The 27081-nt window shown below is 28.3% G+C and overlaps 3 protein-coding genes across 8 annotated transcripts in view; 2 read left to right on the top strand and 1 right to left on the bottom strand.

The window, feature by feature from the left end:
* Positions 1-666: 666 nt before the first annotated feature.
* On the top strand, positions 667-8251 carry LOC132918558 (uncharacterized). 2 transcript variants are annotated; one of them, XM_060979831.1, is made up of 9 exons: positions 667-1485; positions 1666-2056; positions 2128-2227; positions 3106-3206; positions 3523-3635; positions 4510-4625; positions 4960-5197; positions 5324-5471; positions 7757-8251. In XM_060979831.1, exons 3-9 carry the CDS (start codon positions 2145-2147, stop codon positions 7939-7941), a joined length of 984 nt encoding a protein of 327 aa, XP_060835814.1. In that variant the 5' UTR covers positions 667-1485; positions 1666-2056; positions 2128-2144; the 3' UTR covers positions 7942-8251. The 2 variants fall into 2 exon arrangements, with proteins under 2 accessions (XP_060835814.1, XP_060835815.1); XM_060979832.1 differs by lacking the exons at positions 667-1485; positions 3106-3206 and having other exon boundaries at positions 1507-2056.
* On the bottom strand, positions 5622-11283 carry LOC132918559 (protein HEXIM1-like). 5 transcript variants are annotated; one of them, XR_009660517.1, is made up of 7 exons: positions 10798-11283; positions 9240-9658; positions 8779-9088; positions 7045-7138; positions 6883-6952; positions 6479-6559; positions 5622-5995 (listed from the first exon to the last, which is right to left on the bottom strand). XR_009660517.1 is itself a non-coding variant. In XM_060979834.1 (3 exons), exons 1-3 carry the CDS (start codon positions 11050-11052, stop codon positions 8797-8799), a joined length of 966 nt encoding a protein of 321 aa, XP_060835817.1. In that variant the 5' UTR covers positions 11053-11283; the 3' UTR covers positions 8474-8796. The 5 variants fall into 5 exon arrangements, 1 of the variants encoding a protein (XP_060835817.1); XR_009660519.1 differs by having other exon boundaries at positions 6483-6559; XR_009660516.1 differs by lacking the exon at positions 6883-6952.
* Positions 11284-11453: 170 nt separating this feature from the next.
* LOC132918557 (beta-mannosidase) overlaps positions 11454-27081 on the top strand; it is a 22981-nt gene continuing 7353 nt past the window's right edge. Inside the window, exons 1-3 of the mRNA XM_060979830.1 lie at positions 11454-12298; positions 12878-13027; positions 26865-27013. Coding sequence (XP_060835813.1) covers positions 12175-12298; positions 12878-13027; positions 26865-27013 — 423 coding nt within the window. The 5' untranslated portion in view covers positions 11454-12174. The remainder of the gene's footprint in view (positions 12299-12877; positions 13028-26864; positions 27014-27081) is intronic.

The raw sequence follows: 27081 nt of genomic DNA, 5'->3' as shown, positions 1-27081 counted from the left end.
TCTCCCATTTTTATTCCACTCATAAAAAATTTTTCTAATGATAAATATATTTTTTATAAGCTGATAATAACTAAATTTACATTGTATTTTATGAGCAATCATTTATTCTAATAACCTTATAAAAGTTTTTTTTTTTTTTTTTTTATTTTTTTATTGTTTAAGAGATAATATACAATCTATACAGTATAGCACAATAAGTATATGTGAAAAGAGTAGTTATACATGAATAGACTTGATTAAGAAATCACCCTATGGTAACCCTATAAAATTGAAAAGATTGGAAGGTGGGAGTAAAAAGGCAGGAAATTTATTAAGTAGTAGGTGAGGTACTCATTTTTTTTTTTTTTTTTTCTAATTTAAGAGGTCTCTGCACCATCTTCTTTTTAGCCTCCTACGAGGGTTTTCCGGGAGCGTTAAGGAATTTAGGCTTTGAATCAGCTTATAAAAGTTAAAATGTTTTATTATTAACATTATATAAGAAAAAACATTTTATTCCGATTACATTTTAAATTTTGTTTTACTAATTAATTATTTATCAAATTAAAAATCATTTTTTTGCTAAAAATGTTATTTAATATAGGTACACCTATATATGGATATCTAGTAGGTATCTACCGATATCCGGTGTTTCGTTTTAGAAAACTAAATTATGGTCACACAAAACATGCTATAAAATGCTAAACCCATGTTTAGAGATCTAAGATCCCAAGAATCAAGATCCGGTGAAATGAAACTGATTTCACATTTTCACCCAGTCTGTCTTTCTGAGGGAATACTGCATAAATTGCCAATCATGTTGTGACGAGTCCTCTAAATAGTATTTTTTGCTACATATTACATAGTACATAACTTGGGTAGTTGGGTATACGGTATAATATTAAATATACTATGGTTTATCTTATGAATAATAATAATATTAACAAAATGTTGTCGTCTTGTCGATTTTATAGTTTGTAGTGTTTGTGTTGTTTGTACTTCTGTAGTAGTTACTTAGTACTTAATTTATAGACAACGGTTACAAACTTACAAAACCTGGTCACTTGGAAGTTAGAACAATGTAAAAGAGAAAAGACCAAAAACATATGCCGTTTGTATAATATGAATTATTAAATAGTAGTAACTAGTAAGTACCGTGGTCGATATCGTTGACATTTTGAATTTTTGATCTACAAACAAATATTTCTAAATTCTAAACAGTTGGTACTTGGTAGACTTGTTTGTGCCATGTGGAGGAATAACAATAAAACTAATAATATCGTCCAAAATTGAAATTCAATTAAATTGTAGGAATTTCGTATGTCTTGGAAATCAATTGGTAAAACTGATCGTTATGACTTACGAGAAACGGAGAAAAGTCGATATATAAATACAATCACGCACGTTTTGTAGCAGCAGTTGCTGCGGTAGTGCAGGCTGTTAATACGTCTTGGTAATCGCAAATCGGTAGATTCCATTTTACTAGGTACTACTGTAATATTGTACTAGGTAATTCTCAAATCAAGATAGTAGTAGATACTAGGTACATTAGTCATTAATGTGTAGCTATTTTTGTAGTTATCCGGTAAGCGTTAAACGCGGATTCCAACTCGATAACACTTGAACATTAATGACTAATACCCACAAAACTTCATCCATACATATCTAATACAATATATTGTTATTCAGCTACCACAATCTACAACAGTTTATCACTTCTCAATAATTCCTCAGACTGTCGACTTCCACGACTGACGACTCCAGTGTCCAGCATTCCGATAACTTGCGAGTACCGAATAGTGCACATCAAGTACTCGACAGCTTACTGCTGTCTAAGGTTCGCCGTCAGTAGTCAGTTCGGCCCGTTCTCCGTCGACGTCGTCCAGTAGTTTTGTACTTTGGTTTCGACCAGTATTATTCAAAATAATATGTTATTATTATTATGATGTCACTAAGTTATACGTTTTATAATATTCCTTTAGTTTGTGTGTAGATATCGGCATATCGCGTTTATATCGTTTGCATTGAACCTCATCCTGTAGGTGTCTAACCTGTACGTCGTCAACACTATTTTGTTTTTGTAAGTGAATCGTCAATAGTCAGAACAGTATTTGTTCTACATGTTAATTAACATTAAATGCCATTTTTTAGTTGCGGAATTATTGAAAATGAATGCAAATTACAAAGCACTGGACAGGGATGGACGGAAGAAAAATTTAAGAGAAGGACTACCAGCTTATGCTTACTCACGGTATTTACTATATTTATCTACCTATTCAATATGTAGTTATACTTTCCTTAGTTCTTAATAAAATACTACCTACTTCTTAGGTGTACCTAATACCAGTAATATCTATTTAATTAAAAATGTGTTTAAAACTTCACTAAGAACTGTTAGGTATGTTTTAGGAATAATTTTCAGATTTAATTCTAATCTCATTTATGACATTACTATTTGATTTTGAGTAAATATAAAAAATATTAATAAATAATCTTAGTTATTATTATTAATTAGTAAATATTTCATTTTTAGTAATATTGCATATTTTTAAGAAGATATTTTCTTCAAGTTTTATAACATATCACTGAAATGTATAAATATAATAGCCACTTTAAACTATTTATAGTTTTATACTATGTAAAAGTTGCTGTATTAACTGATTTAAACAATAATTTGTAACTTGTAAATAATAATAATATGTTACTTTCTTTAATAAAAACCTATACATAGAAATGGTAAGACAGTTAAAATTAATAATAGTTCAGCACATATCTGTATGCCTATATAAATATCTTATAATATATAAATTGAATCATATACTTGCAAAATAATATAACCTTATAATACTTTATGTAAGTGGAAAAGAAGATATTGTTAAATTTGAAAACTAGTGTGTATAAATGGAGGTTTACGTCTTTTAGAGGAATTATTAAAGTTGACGAGGATATAAATAATGTTTTAAAAATTAAGTTATATTATATTATATAAATATAAAGTAATAAAGGTGCCATTTACTTTTAAAATGTATATGTTAAGTAATACATTTTAATATTTTATTAATGTGTACATTTTACCCTTAAATGTAATTTTTTTTTTTAATTCAATTATTTTATGTACTTAATATTTAGAGGAGTTGAATTGCGTAGTGATAAAAATCCTTATTTATACATGCAATCAGAAGTGTTTGATCCTAGAAGAAATGTTCTTAACATTAGTTATCCTATAAATGGTAAGTTACTAAAATTATTATTTACATCTATGAAAATATGAACCAGTAATTTGTATCATATATATTTTTCAAAAATCTACATAAAATTAGAGATGTATACTCAATTTACTAATTCATAGTACCTAGTTTTTAATAAAAAAGTAAGGTTATTACCTTGTTTCATAAGGAAAAAAATGATATCTTTAATTTAATGTATCTAAATAATACATTATTTAATTAAATTTTTAAAAGTTCACATTATTAGACTTTTTGTGATAAAATTTATTTTATGTACTAAAAGATCTAAATTAATTATTGATGCATGATTATTTTCTAGTTCCTGAATTCGAGCTACCAAATGAAGAACAAATATCTTACTATGAGCAATTAATGATGATGAGCAATGAAACTATTGTACTAAGTAATTTCTTAGATGAACGAGGAACTTTGGTAAATCTATTAATTTTTTTCATGTCAAGCTTTATGTTAAATTCTTTATAATTTAATTATCCATTAAAAACATTTATCATTTTAATTATAGGTTTTAAATTATTTTTTATTTAAATTTATTGGTTATTTTCGCTGAATAAGACATTTCCATATTATACTTATATTGCTTAAATATTTAATTGAAGATGACATTACTTTTTAATGTTTAGACTGATCATCCAAATATTACAAATAAAAAGTAGTATAATAATAATAATTAGTAGTTTAAAACTAATAAATGTATAAATATATCTGATTAAAAAAATAAATAAATGATTTAGATTATAATTTTTCTAGATAACAACATTACATTTTGTTAGAATTACAAAAAATTTATCTTTTTCATTCATTAATATGAAAACGTAATATATTGAATATATTTAAAAACCAAACATAAACAAATTATTTTTATACCAAAAAAAAAAAAAAAAAGTATAAAATCTCCATTTGAAAATGTCCAAATTTATAGAGAAAACGATAATAAATTAAATTATAATGACCTTTTGTAACTCAAAAAAACTACCCCTGAATATTTCCTTATTTATCTAAATATAATATTACTTCACTGAGATTCTATTTATTTCGTAATTTTATGATTAATTATCCATATTTCATATTATATAACAAGTATTCTATTATAAAAATAGTTTATTATTCAACGACAGTACTGCTCAAAATATTTATAATGTGTTGGTAATTAAACCGTTTATTTTTTATGTTATCTATGATCTATTAGGCATTTTTGAAACAAATCACATATTTTTATTTTTATAAAATAAAAGAAATATTACTTCTTAAGAAATAAATAAATTGATAAGAATCTGTTATTTTAAAGCTCTGCCCAAAAGTTATTCACAAGAAGCCTGAATCAATTCAAGAACTTTCACTGAGGAAACCAACATTGAACAAATGCTCATCAGAAATTTTACCATTTTACAAAATATGTTTTGAGTAAGTAGATTATTTTTATTAATTAATTATGTATTTATATTGTATTTATTCTGTTATTTTAAATGTTTAATAATTAGCAGTCTATATTCTACTTTTTCAGTACCAATTATAAAAATTCTATACTCTGTCCAGCGAGAGAACGCGCCACAGATCAGCCAAAATTAGTTTTTCTGCGCATTCCCTAATACCCAGCCATAAGCAAACCAGTTTTGATAGCATGGCGACGCAGGGAATTGCGCAGAATCGGCACATTCTCTTGCTTGACAGACCATATATATTTTTCTAATCCTGTTTATTTGTGAATTAATATTAAAAAAGTATGCAATTATTTTAGGTTAATGAAAGTACCTACAAAAGATTCAAAATGGAAACTATGTTTAATTACTGAACATTCAACTGAGCTACGATCTGAAATACAACAAATTTACTTGCATATGTGGTTATATTATAAACATTATATGGAAAAAGTTGATTTAGGTGTGTTGGATACTTGTAATAAAATAATGGGATTTGGACAATCTGTGACAGAAACTGAACGATTTTATCTTACAATACGGGATGATTATTTAATGGTAATGTATTAAAAATACATATTTTAAGTGAAAAAATAAATATAACCAATCACACAGTAAATGTTTTAATCTAATTTCTAAACATTAAATAACTATTAATTATTAACTTATGTTTTATCAATTTAGGCGACACAAATATTGGTTTTATTAAAATGCATACTATCCAATCAACACATATCTGTTTTTAAAGAAATTATGGAGACACTAGAATTATGGAAAATCCTATTACAAAAGATGAGTACCAATCCAAAGATGTATGAATTGTCATCATATAGTAAGTACATTTGTTATGTAAGTAATTATATTTGGTGAATTACATTAAATTTGATTTATAACATAATAAAGTAAACTTTATTATACCGCTAAACGGTATATTAACTGCGTTTTTTTATTGGGCTTCTAGAGTAAAAAATATAATTCTGTATTTTATAAAAAAAATTATTTTATTTTATTTTGGTTGACATAATACTATGATATACAATATAAGTATAATATAATAAACAATATGACTAAATATAAAATTTTAACAATTTTCAAATGTTTTAATTTAGATTTTGTCATTCATTTTAACCTTTTATCTTGAGTACTAGCTGTTGGAATTTAAAACTCCATATTTTATCTTCAATCCAGGTGTATTTTCTGTTTTTAAATAATTATCATCCATAAATAAAATGTATTTATCTGTAGATAGTAGTAAATTCCTGGATATATTTGACACCACGCTCTGACCTTTAGAATCATTTCAGAATCAGCAATTCATTTTTTTGGCTCTATGACACATTAGCCAACACCATAGACCTGTGATAAATTATTTAATTTGATTAGTTAAATAATAGGTCTCATATTAAACCTAAAACTGTTGGATATAAGATAAAGAGCATGTTCATATTTTCATATTAAACTTTTATTTCTATTTTATTCAAGAAAATACACAAATAATGTAAGTTGAAAAATTATATGAGTAGATGAATTTGTTTTCCTTTGTTGGTTTTTTATGTCAATTACTATTCATTGAGAAGTATGTATTGCTGTTAAAAACGTTTAATCTTTGCTATAAAAGACTAAATATACAAATTATACTCTGTTAACTTGTATAAATTTACAACATTTTATTATTATTAATATATTACGCTAGACTATTTTAAGGAACTCATCACATTCTCAGTTAATAATATTATAAAATTATTAAAATTAAAAACTACTAACTGAGAATTATTTTTAAACTGTATTTTAGCAGAATAATTTTCTATCCACTATTAATAGAACAATTTATCTCTTTACCTACTATGTTTATTTTGCAAACATTTTGTTTCTGACGTCAATGCTACACCAGTTGCTGTCATTTTTCGGCAGATGTTTAATCTAAAAAAAAAAAAAAAACTTATTGACTGGGTTCATGTTCAGTATGTTAAGGTTTCATAGTGAAATATTGAAATATCACTAATACAATTTAACTACACCTTTAATTAATTCAATAGTTATTATAGTCGGTATCCATTAAATAATAAAATAAAATTTTTTAATTCTTATTTAATGAAACAACAACTATTAAAACTATCTTTATTTTTTTTCTGTATATCTAATTTCTCCATAATATCTTTTAAACATAAATTTTTAATAAATTCAAAACAATAACTAAAAAATATTGTAAAATAATAACTGCTGAGAATTAAATTCTTACTTACATCAGCAACAGTCTAATATTTCTACCTTTTATGGTTGAATGAGTTTTATTTCAATATCAAAAATAATAGCCTGTTAATTAAAATGTTATAGTAAATAATGTAGTGCTATATATTTATCACATACTACTACAGTATTACTTAGGTACTTCACAAATGAATTACCTGATGGTTATTTGTTAGGCATAAGTTATCACTAAGTTCCATGTTAAAGTGATCACTGCCAAACTTCACAGTTTACATTAAACCATTAAACATTCTGAAACATAATATAACATATCACACAAGTTGCATGTACATTTTTGTTAATTACATGTATAATATGTATTTATATTTAGTAATATTTAAATTAAACATACATATTTTACATATTATGTTATGTATTTTTATCCAAATTAAAAATGTTTTAATCAATAGATCAATCTCTTTTTTGCTTAAGATAGGTGAATTTTCATTTATCATTTCGTTTTATTTCAAGAATAGTATAATTTATAAACCAATATGAAAATCCAGTACAATGTGTTGGAGCCAGATTATTACGCGAATGTTAAATCGGCATTATACTCTTTCATGTATGTTTTATATTATTATGTACACACCCATAATATAATTTAATCTCTTTATTACACAGTAAACATCCATTATTTGAATTTTTTATTATTCAGAGATGTTTTTTCTTTGTTAAGATTATTTTACTTACTTTATTAGATTTATAGACGAGATAATGTATTCGATTACATGCCTAAATTTTGTACTCGTACAATCTTTTAAAATGTCTTTTATTATTAAATTATTGTTGTAAAGATGCTTTGTACAATGTATGAAGCATTAGCAAACTACATTATTATCAATATATTATTTATTTGTTTGTTTATAGATACTACTTTGGAGATGGCCGAATTGTTAGAACTACTAATTAAAAGCTATTTCAAAACAAGGCATTATTTAGAAGCTTGTTTTGATTTAATGGTTAATAAAGAAGACACCATTAAAAAACAGCAGGTCAAAGATGATATGTTATGCAAATATTGGTATTTAATGGTTGACACTCCAGAACATTAATATGTATTTAAAAACGTTTTGCCAATTTTATAAGTGATTGTTAAAATTGCAACTCCTAATTTTATGTCCTAACAGTTACTTATTTTTTTTTTCTGTACCAATTTAATGATTTTTTTATTTGTTTTATTTAAAGTGATGTTTTAAGTATATATTTTATGTATTTTTTTAATTTACAAATAGCATATTATATTTAATAAAACCAATATAATATTTGGTTACAAGTAGTATCCAAAATTAAGTTGGTATTATGCTATAGTTTTAATACAAATCTGTAAATTTATTAATAAAATAAAATCCAGTGAAATTTTAACTATTTGTGTTTAACAGTTCTAAAATTTTTTTATTTTAATCTTACATTAAAAAAATAAATAAAATAAACGTACAACTTATACCGCAACATTGTACCTGTACAAAATATTAGATTTCTTGAAATTTAACATTTCATAAAGTTTTTAATAGGTTTTAAAAAGTCGATTTATTGTTGAAGGATTGTTTTGGAATTATATAATTAAAAAAAAAAATTATACATATATAATAAAATCAAAGGAGTTTATGTTCTGATGATTTATAATGGTAAAACCAAAGCATTCAGCATAAATTATTTATAATACTCGAGATCATTACCGGAATTACACAAAATAAAATATATATTATGTATCATACCGGTAAATTAAAATACAATGAGTTTCAAAAAATAACCAAATGATCATTTTATGGAAAATGGGTAAAACTTAATATTATTAACATAAAAAGTATCAGTTATCAGAAGCTGTTCTTAAAAAAAAAATATATATATATATATTTATACTTAAATATTTACAAGGAAAAAGCATTTACATTTTAGTACTTGACTGATCAATCATCTCTTCCACTACTCCGTAATAAAAACTTCATTTCTATTTCTTGTCCATCAGATGAACTAGAAGAGCTACTGGAGTCTGATGAACTTCCACTATCTACAGAGCTATCTGAATCATTATTCATCTTGTTTTGTTTTTGTTTAAGAGTTTCGACTTCAGCTTGTAGTACTTTGTTTTGTGATGTCAATTCTCTATTCTGTATTTGCATTAGTTTATATTCTTCTAGATCAATAGAGTTTTCTTCATCGTCTATGCCATTTAAATATGTGTCTGGATTTTTTTTAAACCTATATTAAATAAAAATAATAACTTAATTATTTATTTGTTTTTAAATTTTACTTATAAGAAATTAAAATATAAAAAATATGATAATGTTATGGTCAAGTAGTGATATTAAATAAATTATTCTAATTAGTGAATATAATTTTCTTTTATTACCTCTTATTGGCCTCAAGCAATTGAACTTTTTCTTCGAGCTCAATCACTCGTTGAACAAGTTCGTTTTGAGTCAACCCCGCCAATTCTTCTTCTTGAACAAGTCTATAGGATTCGATAAATTCCTTTTGTATTGAAGTGCCATCATCATCTGATGAAGAATACATCTGTTCACCCTCAGATTCGAGACTAGTATAACTTGAATTTCTTGTACGTCCATTTTCATTATTATATCTTGCAAATAATTTTTTATCTATGTCTGGGCCATCATTATGATCATCCATTAAAAACTGATTAGTGTTATTTGGAGCAACAGCTTTGTCTCGAAACAACATCCCATCCTTCGTGTATGGTGTTTGCTTTCTGCTTTTACGTTTACCGCGACGCGTACGTCTATTTCTGTGATCTAGATTACCAGGACCCTATAAAATATTTTATTAATTTTATTATGATGAAAAAAAAAATGCCAGTTTAAAAAAATAACAGCACTAACTATTGATTGAAAAAGTTTTGGTTAAACTTTCAATTTAGATATTCAGGGTAAATATAATTCAATATATAATACACACTAATATAATAGATTTTTAATGGAATATGAGGATACTACTTTCTAATTTTCAGGATAGTAAATTAGATACGTTATAATTCTAAATTTTTTTAATAGTCATACAAGCATAAAGTTTATGTATTGTATGTCAAGTACTGTTGGTAATTTAAGTTTAAATTAAACAATAGAACAGAATCATGAGAATCTTCTGTCTAGGTAAGCGATATTTTACGAGTGCCAAATACCAAATAAAAACGACAGTTAACTAACAAACAGTATTTTTTAAACTTATTTTATATCTAATAATATGATGAACATTATGAAATCCTAGATGTTATTTTTAAAACTCTCCTCATCCCCTCCAAATAAATTATCTAGATCAACACACGATTACCTTAAACCGTGACTAGGTAATATCAATAAATAATATTTGTTTTTTAATGGAAAAATTCTCGAAATGTCCACCGGGCGCATTCGGTTACCGAACAAGTTATCTCAGTGAATTCAACAGTTTAGGCACGCAACGCAATATTATTAAGCCATAAGGAATCATAAACCAACAATAACAATAATCGAAGTGAAAAACACGTTCTGTAATGTGTATAGTGGTCGTCCTTGGCACACTGCATAGTGTATTATTCCAGCAGTCACATTAAACGGCGAAGGTATATTACTATATTGTGCGACGGTTGGAAGCCAAATATACCGTGTGTTCGTAAAACAACACTTGGACGGCCGACGAGATTTACCCGTGGAAAACAATCGGGTGCACAACACATTGCGTACACCATAATATAAATTATACTGTTTTAAACGTAAAAATCGTAGGACGTACGAGTAAACCGACGTCCACATATTTCATCAAAAAAAAAAAAAAATACTTTTACTTTCCGTCGTCGGCTTACCACTGCGGGAAGGGTGACAAAAATCGGGAAACCCGGTGTGGGGATAAAGCGCGGGTAAACGTCGAGTTAAAACTCGAGGTTAGACGGCATAAAAAGACGTATGGTGTACCTTTAACTGGTGCTGCTGCCCTTTGATGACCGAATTGTTATTGTTGCAGTTGTGATGGGCGCCGTACCGCGGCGCTGGGCGCGCCGGGGCTCCGAAAGCTGTGGCCGCTGCCGCCGGGAGCGCTGGTGTAGGCGGTGCCGCAGCCGCAGCCGCCGCCGTCGTCCGGTCGTCCCCGCCGCCGTGGTTGACGATCATTCCGCAGGTATCGCTGTTCGGCGGCCGCCCGACGACGACGCCATTTTGGTCTTCTTCCATTGTTGTTTTTGTTGTTGTTGTGGTGGTCGTTTCGACGTCCTGGTCGCGCGTCTTCCCGGTCTCTCGGGTCGGCCGTGGATCGCAAGGAATCGGCTGGAAACGGATTTACGTTCGTGGCGCGAACGGTTTACGTTCGAATCGGCAACGGCAACGATGGCGCTATCGATTGGGAGGAGGAGGCTCAGTACGAACGGTGAACGCACGTCCGCAAGCCAAAGCAGTCAAACTTCGACTGCCAGCGCGAGTCGAGTCGGTGGCGCTGGACGGCTCGCGTTCGGTCGTCGCCGGTGGCGGGCATCGTTTGTTCGGGGAGGGTGGAGGGGTCGCGTTCCGACCGAGGAGCATGCGTGGTACTACGGCACGTACGCAAACGCGGCTGTATAGTGATGTACACCGTATAATAATAATAATAATAATAATATACAATAATAACAACGCGACGTTCGTGTATATATATAATAATAACAAATAACCAACAACAATAATAATTGTATATTATTTTATTTTTTTTTAATTATAATATTATATTATACCGGATGGAACAAAACAAACATTAATATAATCACTTGGACGGACGGTCGTACGAAATAATACAAAAATATTATTATTAATCGTACGCACAACCACGCCGTGGCCGTCGGATATTTTACTGTTTTGTGTAATATTACACGATGGGTACTATAAGAGGACGTGTATACGAAGATTTGCGTTCGTGTGCATAATAATATACGCTTAAGATGATCGTACGTTAAATACAATGTTGTACGGCCATCAGCTGCCGCGGTACGGCGCGTAAATAATAACAAACGACGTAATACGTAGCGTTCGCGGGATATACCGCGCTGGTTCGCTATAATAATGTGATAATATAGTACGACCGCGTAGTTATGCTCACTACGCTGTGTACGATATATTATATTACATTAATATATAAATATTGCGATTGTACGGTCTCGTGTGGTATACACGAAATGTGAGAGACGGCACTGGCTTGCGGACGGACGCAATCAGAGAGTGACGTTCGAAGTCTCGGACTCGGGACACCGTATCGGCAGTAGTCACTATAGTCAGTACGACTTTTGCTGGCGAACCGGATACGGCGGTGCGGCGCTCGCGAGAATCATGCAGCTCGACATCGTAATTGTAGCGTCCGTGCTGTTCCTCCTGTGCAGGTCGGCCGCGTCCGGCGCGGTATTCGAGTGGCCGCTGGACTCGTCCAGCTGGCGGTTCGCTAACAGAAATGCCAGTGAGTGAAATGATTGACGGGACTTTAAAATAATGTGTGTACCGCGACTTAAACACAATATATTTCGTAGGTATAGGCAAATCATCACTTTCGTCCTGTCCGGAAGACCCCACGTTTTTCGTAGCCCCTCCTCCGCCACCGGCTATTTCGTCAAAGATCGAGGGACATTTTTTGTAATGTCTATTTTGTATTTTTTTTTAATTTGAAATTTGAACACTTCACAAGTCACAACCGCGTGCAGTACTGCAGTGATTTGATATATACGATCTTTTGCACCGATATGGCGATATGTGACCAGTATATAATTCAGATCCACGATTTTATGTTATAAAATATCAAATACGTCCGAATATCCGATTTGGAAAACGACATGATTTTTTTTCTTTGTTCCGCCCGGGACCAACGTAATAGTACACATCACACCGCACCCTCCATATGTGTTATAATAATATTATATACCTACGCGCATACGACCTATAGCAGCTATAACGATCTAAACGACTACAGTGAATAATAATAGTGTTATTATACAATATATATTGTTGTACATATATATATATTACGCCGTCGTGTTTTCAGGTGTCTCCGGAACGGGCCACGTGCCCGGCGGCGTCTTCGCCGACTTGCGATCCAACGGCGTACTGGACGAAGACCCGTTGCGCCGGTACAACGACGTAGCGTACCGATGGGTGTCTAAGGACGATTGGACTTACACCACAACTTTCAAAGGTGAGCGTGTGAACCCGTGCACGAATAATTTCGTTCGAGTACATAATATTTTACCTATCCGCACAATAATATTATAGTCTATATTTAACACTCGTCTTTGGAGTACACTGTACACATGTCCAGTATCTGTAGTGGGCAAATGGCATTATTTATAATACGAGGAGGCATATACGTATAAGGAACAATGGCTAAGAGTCTGAGACATTAAAGTGTGCTGCTGTCTACCACCCCCGCCGAATGTTCAGCAGGTATTATATTAATTTGGTAGTCGTTCAAGTATTTCCATAGCAGGGGTCACCAATTAATATTTTTGAAGGGTCACATTAGGAATCTGAAAATTTTTCGCGGACCATCAAAATTCTAAATATACATTTACATTATTTAAAAACCAATAATATTTAACAAAAATAATAATTTACAACAATAACACATATAATTCTTTGTCTGCGGGCCGCCTTTTGGTGACTCATGTTCTATATTATAGACTTATAGTAATATAGTGTATAATATTATGTTGTTTGCGAGTTCGATTTTTCAATTATAAAACAGGAGTAACCAAATTATTTTTTGATAAAGATCTAACGAGAAAATATTTTGTCTTGGACGAACCATAAAAATACATATCACTAAACTGTCGACAACGATCACTAGGATTTATAATGGGAAAGAGGGTTACTAAATGTACAACAATAAATTCTAACAAAAGGGGATCGACTTTGACGTCGTCTGCGAATTCCGATCGACCGTTTGACCAGGTTTATATAATTATTATTTACATAATAATACTAATACATATTATAACTAACAGTATACTGAATAATTATTGTAAACTTTAATAATATATTATTGTAGTTTTGTAGAAAACTTAAATTATGTAATAGTTTAATTGTATTATTACATTATATATATATGCAGTCACGTTAATAAAGGAGCCAAGGAAATGAGATTGCGGACCGTGAAAAATCCTTGAAACTTTTGTAGTAAATTTGCATGCAGGCCTTTAACTCCCCTCCCCCGTTCTGCGGTCCATTATAACTGAAATCTTGTTTAATTTATATTAATACTATTATTATATTTAGTTAATAAACTAGAATCCGATTATTCGAAATTCAAATCGATTTCATATTATTATATTATAAAACGATAGATAATTAATTAAATAGCTAAAGGTATAGACTAGTATGCATAATATTGTCTATAAATCAATCCGGATTTGCGAAGCGCTCCATAACACTAAATAAATTGTATAAATGTATAATCAAAACAGATTATAGTCAATTTTAATCTTAAAATGCCTTATTACTACATAATTAGAATTTGATAAAATTGTTTGGAGGGACTGATATGCCTGGCTCTGTATTTTAAGCTTTATTATCTACTTGAATAAAATAGTTATAACTTGTACAAAAAAAAAATGTAATTAACTGGCTCAAATGCTATTACATATTTGCTCAAATAGTCAAATGTATACAGGTTTTAAATTTGATTATTTATTTATTAAACGCCAAACGGCAATTTGTATTGATTTATATATTATATGAAACATTATAAATACATTATAGGTTCCCATATTTATAATAATTACGTTCAATGTACGTTTTGGGAATTAGTAGACTTATTCAAAAGGCTTGACCAGCCCTTTAGCTTCGCCAATACGTCTGTTATAGATTTATACTCGTTTTAATATGCACAATTTATTGTTTTATTTTGTGTATAATATAAAAAACATTTAATATACATATACTGAATTATAAATAAATGATAACCCATCTTTAAGTTTAATTGAATATTTTGTGAAAAATATAGAAGTGTATGTTTTAAATAATAATATATACGGCCTATACGTTCGAATTACAAAAATGTAAAACTACTATGACTCGTTATTAAGTAAACTAATTATTTTACTTGTTTTATTATAATTGTATACAAAGGTTTTTAACTTATTTAAATGCACGTATCTTATGGGTATTATGTAGTATAATGTATAATGCACCTAATTACATTATTTAATATTTACATTGCACAAATAAACGATAGCATGTACTAAGCGTATCGTGCATTGACGCTTTTGTATTATTATAATTATTAGTTATTAGTTTATTACGATAATTGTAGAATTACTTTTACTTATATACGATTATACTTATACCATATGGAATATATAATATATTAATATTTACTATAGACTTAACGACTAAAAACTGTTAATAGAAGCAATAGAATACCTATTTTAATAACCAGGTATACGAATGAATGCGCATCAACTTTTAAAATTAAGCTAAGTTGGTCAAAAACCTCAATACTCATTAATACTCTATTAAGCAGGTCAACTCTGTTATAAAATGTTCTGAATTAACATATGATATTTTTTTTATACATAAGTTAATTGCCTTGATTTATCGTGTCAATTAATATTATACGTCTATGAAAAAAAAAAATAGCCACTGGCCATTATAGTTATATGTTTTTGTAGTAAATACGGAGCGATCGGAAATTCGTGTTACGAAAATGGTGGGGATATCATATGATACGATTCTTATATCCCCGCCGGCAACCAGTGCCACAATACCGTAGCGTACTATACAACTACAACAGACTATAGTCTATACTTCTATAGCGTCCACAATCGCTGCAGTTGTGCATACTTCTTTATCTGTATTCTGTGCATCCCACCATCTAATGGACACGAGTACACGACATTTGTATATACGACTATTTATACAAGTCCTGTCCTCTGGTTTTATATCGTTATCGCATAATACACGGCATACACATAACGTACATTTAGAAACATCATATATTTCAAAAATAAAAAAGTATAAAACAATATTCCTGAATTACTTACCACTTACCAGTGTAACATTATTTTATTATTATCATTACGAGGTTTATAAAGGATACAAATAAATATTTATATCGTTTTTACATTTTTGGTTATTTAAACATAAAACGTTATACAATTTTAATAAATTGTTATGGGCTATGGCTATTATATAATATGTATTTGGATTTTGGATACTAAAACTCAACTCAGCCACGTACAAGATTTGCATTTTAATTGGGTTTTGAAATGATGAGTTTTCTTGTTTATTTGTGGTTATAATTTGATCCAAAAAATAAAGACATTATTATAAAATCATTTTATTAAAATGTTAACGTTTAGCAACATAAAAACACAATTATAAATATCAATGAAATTAAACATAAACGTTAGAATTAATTAAGAAAAAAAGCAACTATAAAATATTTTGGAAAATATTGACCATTTTTAACAGAAGTTGGCCAACTTTGAACTGTAAGCATGACTAACTCAAAAAAAATGAAAAAAAAAATTGAAATTTTCATTAGATATGTCATAGGCGTAGGTATAACGTAAAAAAGAGTACAAAGAGTACGTTATTTGTAAATTTCTAATTATATTTTATACATTTATTGTTTATTATTAATTTTTTTAAACGTTTTTTTTGTGATACCTTCATAAATTACACGACATTATGTAGGTACTATCTAATATCTACCAGTATTGGTCCGATAGAAATTAAATTCTTTACAAATTAATTATACCGGTGAATAGAAGACCCACTACCACTCTTCCTAACGGATACTACCACAATACCACGGGTACCAAGGATAGGATTACCATATCTTCAAGACAAATAAAATCAAGGGTTTGCACAATATTATTATTACACTATTAGGATTATAATACTAGTACATAATACTACAGAACGCCATGCTAATCAGTGTGTTTTGGTTGTTCTATGATGTGGGAGTTTCGACATGAAAAGCAAACGTTTCAATTGACATAGGTCTTTTGTCGTAGTGTACTCGACCGTCAGTGCATTTTATAATAATATACAACGAAAATGCTGGACGGCATACAATACCTGGAACGATGCGATACGCTGATCGGTTGTCGGTATACCGAACCGCCAACGGCGAACGCGTCAGAAGTCTGAAACCCTGAACGTCGATTTCGAACATTCAAACGATGCTGCAGCGCCGTCTCCAAATAAGCGGCCGATAGAGCGTACTATTTAGTCGTATGCCGCTCGTATAGTAGTAATATGCGTCGCTTATGCAGGGCGCAAGCCACGAACAAAGAAAAGAATAGTAGGTATTTATTTACGTTGCATACGGCCACGCACAATCGACTGCTTAAACTTGGATTTTACAAACTAATGGCGGAGAGAGCGATTCACCCGTGTTTTGTTTCCTCGACGGCGTGCGCGTTTATCCGAATTCTGATTTTTGGTATTTTCGATTATATCTGCATAATTTTAAATTGCACGAGAGTTCGATTTTTGTGCCATTCGTGGAGTGCCCTTTTGTTTACTGTAAATTGTTAAACAGATGATTTTTTTTTTTTTAAACGTTAACGCGTCTAAACTGAAATTCGAACAAGCATAATATTTTGAATTATTATTAAGCTTTGTGTATAGTCGTGTTTTGATATTTTAAGGATTATTTGATATTTTAACAGACCTGCAAGATACTATATGTAAAGGAAATATGATGATTATATGAATATGGGTTATGATGATTTGAAAATCAATATAATAATAATATGTATCGTGTATCGTAACAAGAAAAATGTACAATATGTCAATATGAAATAATATAATAATAGGAGAAGAACTGCGCTTGAATGTGAATATAACTATTGACATTTTATAATTTTTGAAAATTGTCTAATATAATATAAAAAGTACTAGATTAAATATTACAGAAACAGAATACAGATATTTTTTATATGCGGCCATTATCAAGATCTATTATTCTAATAAACTTTTTAATGGCTCATGAAACTACTCGTTTAAATTTCGATTTAGATATGTTTTCGTTTAGAAATGTAATTTGTTTAACAATTATTTACAGTAAATAAAAGTGGGCGGGTGCGGGGTGATTCTCGTTTGAAAAATAGAAGTTTGTATACACATACCACTCCTAAAATTGTCTAAAAATCCCATTTAATTCCAAATACATACTTAAATTAAAACTACGGACTATGGTCGTTATAAGTTTACTTATAGATCGAAATTCAGAATTTTAATTAATTAATTAAAGGTTAAAAGAAGAGCGAGGATGCATATTTATTCACCAATGTTGTTAAATGTACACGTACAGTTCTTTTAATAACACGATTATAAAATTATAACTATTAATTTTAATTATATTATTTCACATAATATTATTATATTATATATATTTAGTGTTACTACATAATTACGACGTGCAACTACAATAAATTGAAAATAACAGTTAGGTTTAATAAGAGGAATCTGTGAATAATATACATAGGTGATTGATGTACGTCTCACCTTGACGATAAATCCTCGGGAAACGGTTGACGCGAATCGTCAGACCGGAAGTGATGAGGCTCGTCAATATACCTATATACAGCGGTCAGTGTCAATTTATACGCACGTCAATTATTCGACCCGTCAGTTATCCACGAAATTTTTGATCAAATTTATTTATAGATTCCAGTTTTATCGTTCGTAAGATGAAATTCGAGATTATTTTATTATATACTAAGGTTCACTTTAACGTAGTAGATAGTACATAGAACATAGTCTTATCATAGTGTAATGGATTGAACAACAAATTTGAGTGTCGCAACCAAACTTTTAATATCTACTTAAATTATATATAATAGTGTTGTTTTCGAAGTAATGTGACATTAAAATATTTTTTTCTTTTTCGACCGGCCGCCAACCGTCAAAAAAACAAAATAATATATTATAATAATTTCAGACTTTCAGTTGAGTTAACATGTCGTCAGGCGTCAGCTCATTTTCCCAGTTGGGTTAAACAAAATCTAACGCGGCGCTAGCGTCGGTGCGCGTAAAATATACATTCATGCAATCATACTTACATTTAATATATTTTTACCTACCTCAGTACGACATTACATACATGGAATGCTCTTAATGATTCGGTGACTCGGTGTCGAATAATATCGATTTCATTCGATGCTGCGGACGTCAGAAATTTGTTGTACGCGTTAAGGTACGCATCACTTATTCTGGTATTCGCTTAAATACTCAGCGTTGCTAGAATTATTGACTAAATAAATGTATTTAAAGTATGTTTGGTTTAAAAAAAAAGAAGATATTCCGTACTCATCACTTTTTATACGTTTTTTAATTCCCCTCATTCGTATCCTTGGGCTCTTTTTATTGGGTACCTATATGTAAAAAAAATATTTATAAATAATCAATTTAAAACATAAAAAAGTTAAAAGAAACAATTTATTATAAAATATTGGCAATGGTAAAAACTATAATAATTATACTATATTATAGGTAATAGCCGAATAAAGGTTTTTTATTACTCGTATTTATAGCTTATAAAATAAAATTAAGAAACAACGATCTATGATAATTGCAGACATTAATGATAAGTTATAACCTACACTATATATACCTAAATAATTATGTTAAGATTTATATAACTGAAGTTATGAGTTATGACTAACGTTTATAGAAAAGCTAGCTATAATATATATATTTGTTTTAAATCACAAAAATCTCTAAAATAATTATTATGAATTATGATATTCAGTAGGTAACTCGTACAAAAGATATATCATCCCGTGTGTTCCACCTTAAAAAAAAGTAGGGATACACCATAATATTTCTGAAAAATTAGTCTAGGTACTTTCCCTTAAATCGAGTACTGTACTACTGTTATTGTACTGTATAGGCTACAATTGACACATTTTTTTATACGCACTGTGGACACTCGATTCAGGTTCAAAATTTTTTTTTTTTGTTACAGCATCAACAACATGGTTATTAGCTTACAGTTTAGGTTAGGTACACATTTACAATTTTTTTAATATTAAATAAAAAACCAATTATTTAAGACAAACTTGTCGAGCAGTTTAAAAAATAATATTATATACGCATTCAACTATTCAAGAACTTGCAGAATTCGTATTGTTACGGATTAGAATCTTATGGTTCAACTGTGACAAATGTCATAATAGGTAATTTAAGTGGGTAGGTTTGAACTACCTTATATCAAAAGAGATTCGACAATTTGCTTTTAATTAGTAGTTAAAAAGGAGTTAATTGACCTATTGTGGTTTGGGGTGGGTAGTAGGTATACCTACTATTATATAGACATTTTTTATAGCTATTTCACCAACGCCACTTAATTTATAGTCTATTAAAATTAGCTACGTAAAATAACGCACGCAAAAAAAATTGTACAAATGTGAGTTTGGATTTATGGTGCCGTAGCTGTTTGCTATGTATTTATACATCGTTTCGTGCTGCCTTTGCATATATATTTCGATTTCGTATGTTCAAATCGTCTGAAATCGATTTTACAATAATTCAGTAACAAAATCTCATCGGCAGCGCACAACTGTGTTTACATGTCCCATAAACGTGTTAAAACTGTACGCTTGCGTTGATATAGAGTTAATGATTATCATTATCTATATATTACAGTGTATTAACGTCAGTGTTGTGGACTAAAAATTATACTATTTGGGAGGATGGGGTAATTTTCAACTAGGAGTTAAGTCTCATCTTATTTACGCATGCAAAGGGTAAAATTGTAATAAGGTTATAGTCAGTGATCCATATAGGATTTTCCACAGCAGTGACAGCACTTGTGTTGTTTATATTATTTCTAGCCATGACATAATTATTATGTTTACTTATTAATCAGCAGTTATTACGTGCATTAATTTTTTGCTTAACATATAATAATGACAAATGACAGTTGATATTTATACTATAATAAATTAGTACAAAATTAACAACACGTAGGTATAAGTACTAGATAGTATAATTAGATTTCCAATAATGCTGACATCAGTCTTATTGTGAATATGATTGAGAGAGTCGAGGAGGTAGTTATATTCTTTGAGTTGAACTGATTATCACTCAAGTCATTTGGACTAAGTAAATATGTTAAGAGTGTTAAGACTATATACTATATGTCTATATGGAACTGTGAGTACCTAGTTTGAGTGAAATGAGAATTGAAAGAAGAATCATAGAAATGGACAAGAAAAATATTTTATTTGATTAAAATTAAATTTATATAATATATTAAATCGTAATATCGTATATATTTTTGTATTAATATTCGAATCAGAAATGTGCATTATACAAATATACAATGGCTCGATGCGTGTGTCTAATGCAAAGTATCTAATAATAAATTGTTGAATAAATTAGGCAACATTGTACAAGTTCCCTATCATTTTTTTTCAATAGAAACCATGTTTATATTTTGATGGCTATTTTCTTTCTCAATCGTGTCTAAATAAATTACAAATTTCATTAATCTGGATTTATTTATCTATACTCAAGTTTTAAGTAGGCACCCAAGTAATATAATTATACTATCACAAAATAGCGTTAAATATATTATTTAATAAATATTATACATATATTATAATATAAATATGTATGTATAACTATATTTTAAAATAAGATAATTAATAATAATCTTATTTTTTTTTCTTGCAGCTTGTTAACACTTGTATTAAAATAGTTAATATATTTATTAAGGTTTAACTACGAGTTTATTGACTCAGCTTTACACTGATTAAACTTACATTTTCTTTGTGGTCTGGTCGCGTAAGCATATTGTGTAAAACCTACCTAATTCACAACGAACGAAAAAATCAAACTAGTATAGATATCAGTGCGTTTACGGTTAGCAAATTGTGTAATGTATTTTTTACATGCAATACGATTAAGAGAATTTGTTTTTTTATTTTAATGCTTACATGCATGCCAAAACCTATTTAACTATATGGCTTTTTATTTAAAAAAAAAATTTTCTTATTTTTAGTAATTGTCTATTTTAATCATCAATGATCACTGTTTTAGTATTTAATTATCATACATTTAAGTACTTATTTACGAATCTTTTTAAATAAAATATAATTAATAATATTATTGTCAATTGATATCAAGTTTATGTTAAGTTGATAATTTATTCCGTTTAGTGATTGATTTATAATATATTTAATAAGTATATTATGCAATATGCATAATATAAAAAATATATGCATACAAATCATGTAATTCCTATAATTTTTTTAAACGTATGTAGGTACATCTGTAAATGTATTTAAATATTAATTAAGTTGTGTTATTATATATTATATTAAAGAACCACAATATAATGGAATAACAAGTACAGATAATAGGGTTTTAGCCAATGAAAAGGTTATACCTATCATTGATTAAATAGTTAGGTATATATTGTACATATTAAAATGTATAATACCTATATATATTTAATCAACGGCTATAGTTTATAGTGTTTAATTATTTATACTTAACTTTATCGTTTTTGTTTTGTTTGTTTATTGGTTTTATTAAAAATAAATTTCAATTTTATGATAAAACTAGAACTTCCTAAAAACTTGAGTCTAATACTAATGATGTTATATTCGTAAATTGTAGACATTGTTATCAATATTGTAAATGTGGTAAAATTACTAGGGATTTATTTTTAAATTCAATCAAAATAGGTAAAATATAGAAACTATTTATTAATCATAATTTTTAAGTATAATAATATAATACTATGAAACTTTAAAGTTTAAACCATTGATTAACAATTTAAAAATCCAGTACCACGACAATCATAGAAATTTTCATCCTATTTAAATTTTAAACCATGTAAAATCCGTTATTTTATTAGCTTATTATTATAACTACATAGCAAACCACTCAAATCTGTAATCACTGAACCGCAACTTCACCAAATTCGTGTCAAAGTAACAGAACAATTATGCGGCTAATCATTTTGAAAAAGGGGGAAAGTAGGTAACCATTCGCTGTATACCTATAGTAGGTGTCGATTGTCCTTCGTCGTCTTTCAGTCTTCAGAATAAGTCATGTAATGTATGTGTTAAATTTGAAGTCAATGATATCATTATTCATTGTACATGAAAAAAGATTCTGAGCGAAGACAGCCTTTATTACTATAGTCAATAATTATGTTTTATGATTTATTTATTTGTTAAGTTGAAAATGTAGGTAGGTAATCATTATTACAAAAAAAAAAAATATGCACTTGTAAAATTATTATTCATTGCTTGAATGAATCTAAACAGAATTTAATTTAAAAAAAATGAATTTATTAATTATTGAAAGATATTTTTTATTTACTATATATTATATAATGAGTACCTACTTAATTTCATATGTAATGGTAAATGCGAACTACGAAGTAACGCTCCAACTTTTTCAACAATACAATAATATATGTTTAATTATTCTATACTCTATAGTATAGTATCACTAGTATTATAGTACACTATATTTACTATTTAGTATTTACATTTATAAATACATCGCTAATGATGGCCATTCTTATTGTTTAATTTATATGCATTTTCACTAATAAGGACGACTCTTCCATGTTTATTTAGTGCTATATAGTGGATAAAGCATTAGTGAGCTACTATTTAGTTATTAAACATCATATCTATGCGTTGTGTAAGTGTATTTTCTTATGCATTTGCACATTAAGATATATTAATTATTAAATAAAATAAATTGGCAGTATGCCGATATCACGGAAAAATTAATAACTTCATTACTTATTCAAAAACAAGGATATAAAATAAATATATTTGTTTTTAATGTTTTTATTATCAGAAAATAATAATTTATTGATGAACAAATTATAAACTATGTAAAATACTTAATACGATGGCGTTGAAGTACAGAATAAATCAAATAATTTATAATACCTAGGTGGCTATTAGGTACAATGGTGAATGAAAAATGAATGCGTTCTTTAGTTGAATGCTAGAATGCTATTGCTGTACAATGTACATAATGAACAATCAAACAAGAATACAACTGATTATACTGGATGGGTATTGGATATATACATTATATACACTATACAGGCTAACAGCATAATTATCTCGAAGTATTCCTGCTTCCATTTGAAATAAAATTAGAAATATGTTACAATTTTTATGTTTTGATAATTTGTACAATATACTAATATAATAATATTATACATATAACCACGAGTGTCACTGACTGGACCATAAAGTTGAAGATTTACAAAAATATCTTGCTATGTGTAAAATATTTATAGACTACCACACGTGTATTATGAATGTTTGTAATGGATATTTTCATCATAAAATAACATATTAAAAGAATGTATAAAATAATTATACATTAGTAAATTAAAACTCTATTTTTACCAATTTAAAAAACAATATATTTTTCTATAAAATATCATAACTACCTAGGTATTTTAGCAGACTATAATTATTAGTTGTTATATTGGAAATTGGAATATAATTTGTTTTTAACTATGGTCGCTACTCACTATGGTTTTATAGAAGATGTCTAGTGAACTTCGCCATTTAGTAGCAAGTCATTAAAATATAGATGTATCAAATTCAATAGTATTCAATAATAAATCATATGATATAACAAGTATACGATATATAATATAAACGAATAACAATATACGAGTATCTTAAGCGTAGACTTTCAACTTATTCTTCTAAGAATATTTTACAGTAAATTTATACAGGGTTATTCTTTTATTGAACAAAACTTGTAATTTTAAAATTTTTTAAAATTTTTGATAATATTTTTCCTATATCATTTTTGGTCAAAATAAAACTACATTTAAATTTCATCAAGAAAGCTAATCTCACCACGAACATATAAGACAACGGACTAACGATATTTTCAATGTTAAAAAAAAAAATATCTGTAACTTAATTTAACCACTAGACTTAATAGTAGACTAATAAACATTTGTATTTGAAGCCTTATAAATTAATAAAAAATAAAAAAACTACATTTAAAATAAATTTAAATTTTTAAATATATTTTGTGAAATTTCATACTTTTTTGAATGACTGCAAGAATATTATAATTTTTACTGTGAAGTAGAATATTTTATGGAGTACTTCAAGACATAAAAATTGAAATCTAAACGAGTAGTTTACTAGTTTATGAGATAAGTATTTAAAGTTTAGGTTAACGGAGTGGAATAGTATACCTATAGTAGGACCATATATTTTCGGAGATACCTTGCAAAATATTGTCTACTACTCCAATCATCTAAATTTTAAATCTAATTTTTGATGAAAACAAATCGTACATGTTTCCTATGCGACTGTATATGTATCCATTAGTTGTTATTATATTATTTCATATTATAATACAACTAATATAAGGATAAAAGAATAATTTATGTATAATACATAAATAGCTTAAAATCGATCTTAACATTCAGAAAATGTCGGATTGTCTAATAAATAAAAAACACGTTATTATTAATATCTAAAAACATCTCAAAAGAAAATAACTAAAATTGTTACTTTTTTGATATTTTTAGGTATCTGTAAGATACCTAATGACTTATGTGGGATACAGTGCAGTATCCACGGGGGTGGTTTTGGGGTTCAAACCACCCTCTTGGGTTTTTTTTTTATGTTATTTTTAATAATTGCTTGCGTTTATACTTACAATCAATATCAATTAATCAGTTGCGTTTCATATTAACCAATTAACCAAATATTCAAGTATGGAAACGTTGGAATTGGTTGGCATACTCTAAAAAGGTACTTTAATTTAATATTTTAATGTAATACCTGATCGATATTAGATATAAATGTATTTATAATTCATTTTATGAGGATGGTATGTATAATAAATACTGTGTAATATTTTCTGGAGAAGGTGGAGGAATTGGGAACCAAAAACTTGGATATTTAGTGAAAATTCCTTTTAAGAGATGGAAAAATGCTGTAGAAATTCACTAAAATCCCGTTACAACGAACTCCAGAGGACCGAATTTTTTTTCGTTATAATAGTATTCGAATAAGCTCTTTATAAGCCCTGATTTTCGGCAGGGGACTTCTATGACTTTCGTTATAACGGGATTTTTCGTTGTATTGGTATTCCTTGTAACGGGAATTTACTGTATTTAATAAACACTCTGGTTGTGAACACCATAAATCCAATGTGTTAAAGGGTATAGATCTAAAAAATGTAATAGAAAAAAAAACCAACTCAATTAATATTTTAATTGATACAAATAATTAAAAATAGAAAACGATTATATCCTACAGAGACTATTATTTTCTGTGGTCATAAAATATAAGTCTAGTAATAGTAGTACTAGTAGTAGTCTATGTAATATTGTAAATACGAGGAGGTATATTATTTTTTATAAGAATGACAATATAATATTTAGTCAATAAATATTATGAAATAAATTTAAAAATGTACATATAGATAATAATATTATGTTGTAGATAAATTTTTATTCCTGTAACCACCCCCATAAAGTCATTCTGGATACGCCACTAGTGGGATATTGTATTAATTATTCAAAATTTTTTATCAGTATACCTGAACATTTTTACTAAGACTTTAAAAAAAAGTATAGTAAATAAAAAATTTCAAATGCATAAATAGTTTAAATTATAAACATTACTTTTGTAACGTATATTATAAAACGATAATATAAGCATTTGATTAGAAATTTAAGTATCCACGATAATTAATTTATGAATGTAAACGAAACGAATTTAGTTGAAAACTGTTTTAGCATAAATATTTCAGTTTTTCTTTGTAGGTATACTTTGTAAAGTACTAGGATTTTTTTACTTTTATTGTCCCAAAGTCCATATAATTTAATATATAGATTCAGTTTTACTGTTCCTTAAGGTGACGTAAGACAAAGACATACGGAAAAAATATACCTTATTGTAAAACTAGGTACATCACTCCGCTTACAAAATTTAAAATATAACCTACAGTCTTCACTTTAATATTAATACTTTATTTTTTTATTTTTTTAGTGAATTCGAGTTCAAAATCATTCAATAAAAAGTATATTATTTTCGACGGAATAGATACTTTTAGTGATATTTATTTGAATAAAAAACTAATCGGTTCAACAAATAATATGTTTGTGAGATACACTTTTTCCATTGAAGAATTTCTTAAAGTATGTATGATTCTTTGATATATTTATAAATTCGTAAATTCTTGTACAGTTTTACCTAATAAGTATTA

The sequence above is a fragment of the Rhopalosiphum padi genome, chromosome 1, assembly GCF_020882245.1.
Source record: "Rhopalosiphum padi isolate XX-2018 chromosome 1, ASM2088224v1, whole genome shotgun sequence".
Classification (NCBI taxonomy): domain Eukaryota; kingdom Metazoa; phylum Arthropoda; class Insecta; order Hemiptera; family Aphididae; genus Rhopalosiphum; species Rhopalosiphum padi.
The sequence above is the reverse complement of the archived record's forward strand: the minus strand, read 5'-3'. Positions and strand labels throughout refer to the sequence as shown.

Coding starts and splice junctions, on each gene's coding strand:
- LOC132918558 (XM_060979831.1), top strand. CDS start 2,145: ATGAATGCAAATTACAAAGCACTGGACAGGGATGGACGGAAGAAAAAT. Junction 5,198..5,323: donor TACGGGATGATTATTTAATG/GTAATGTATTAA, acceptor TTATCAATTTAG/GCGACACAAATATTGGTTTT. Junction 5,472..7,756: donor GTATGAATTGTCATCATATA/GTAAGTACATTT, acceptor GTTTGTTTATAG/ATACTACTTTGGAGATGGCC.
- LOC132918559 (XM_060979834.1), bottom strand. CDS start 11,052: ATGGAAGAAGACCAAAATGGCGTCGTCGTCGGGCGGCCGCCGAACAGC. Junction 9,659..10,797: donor GGCAGCAGCACCAGTTAAAG/GTACACCATACG, acceptor AATATTTTATAG/GGTCCTGGTAATCTAGATCA. Junction 9,089..9,239: donor TTGCTTGAGGCCAATAAGAG/GTAATAAAAGAA, acceptor TATTTAATATAG/GTTTAAAAAAAATCCAGACA.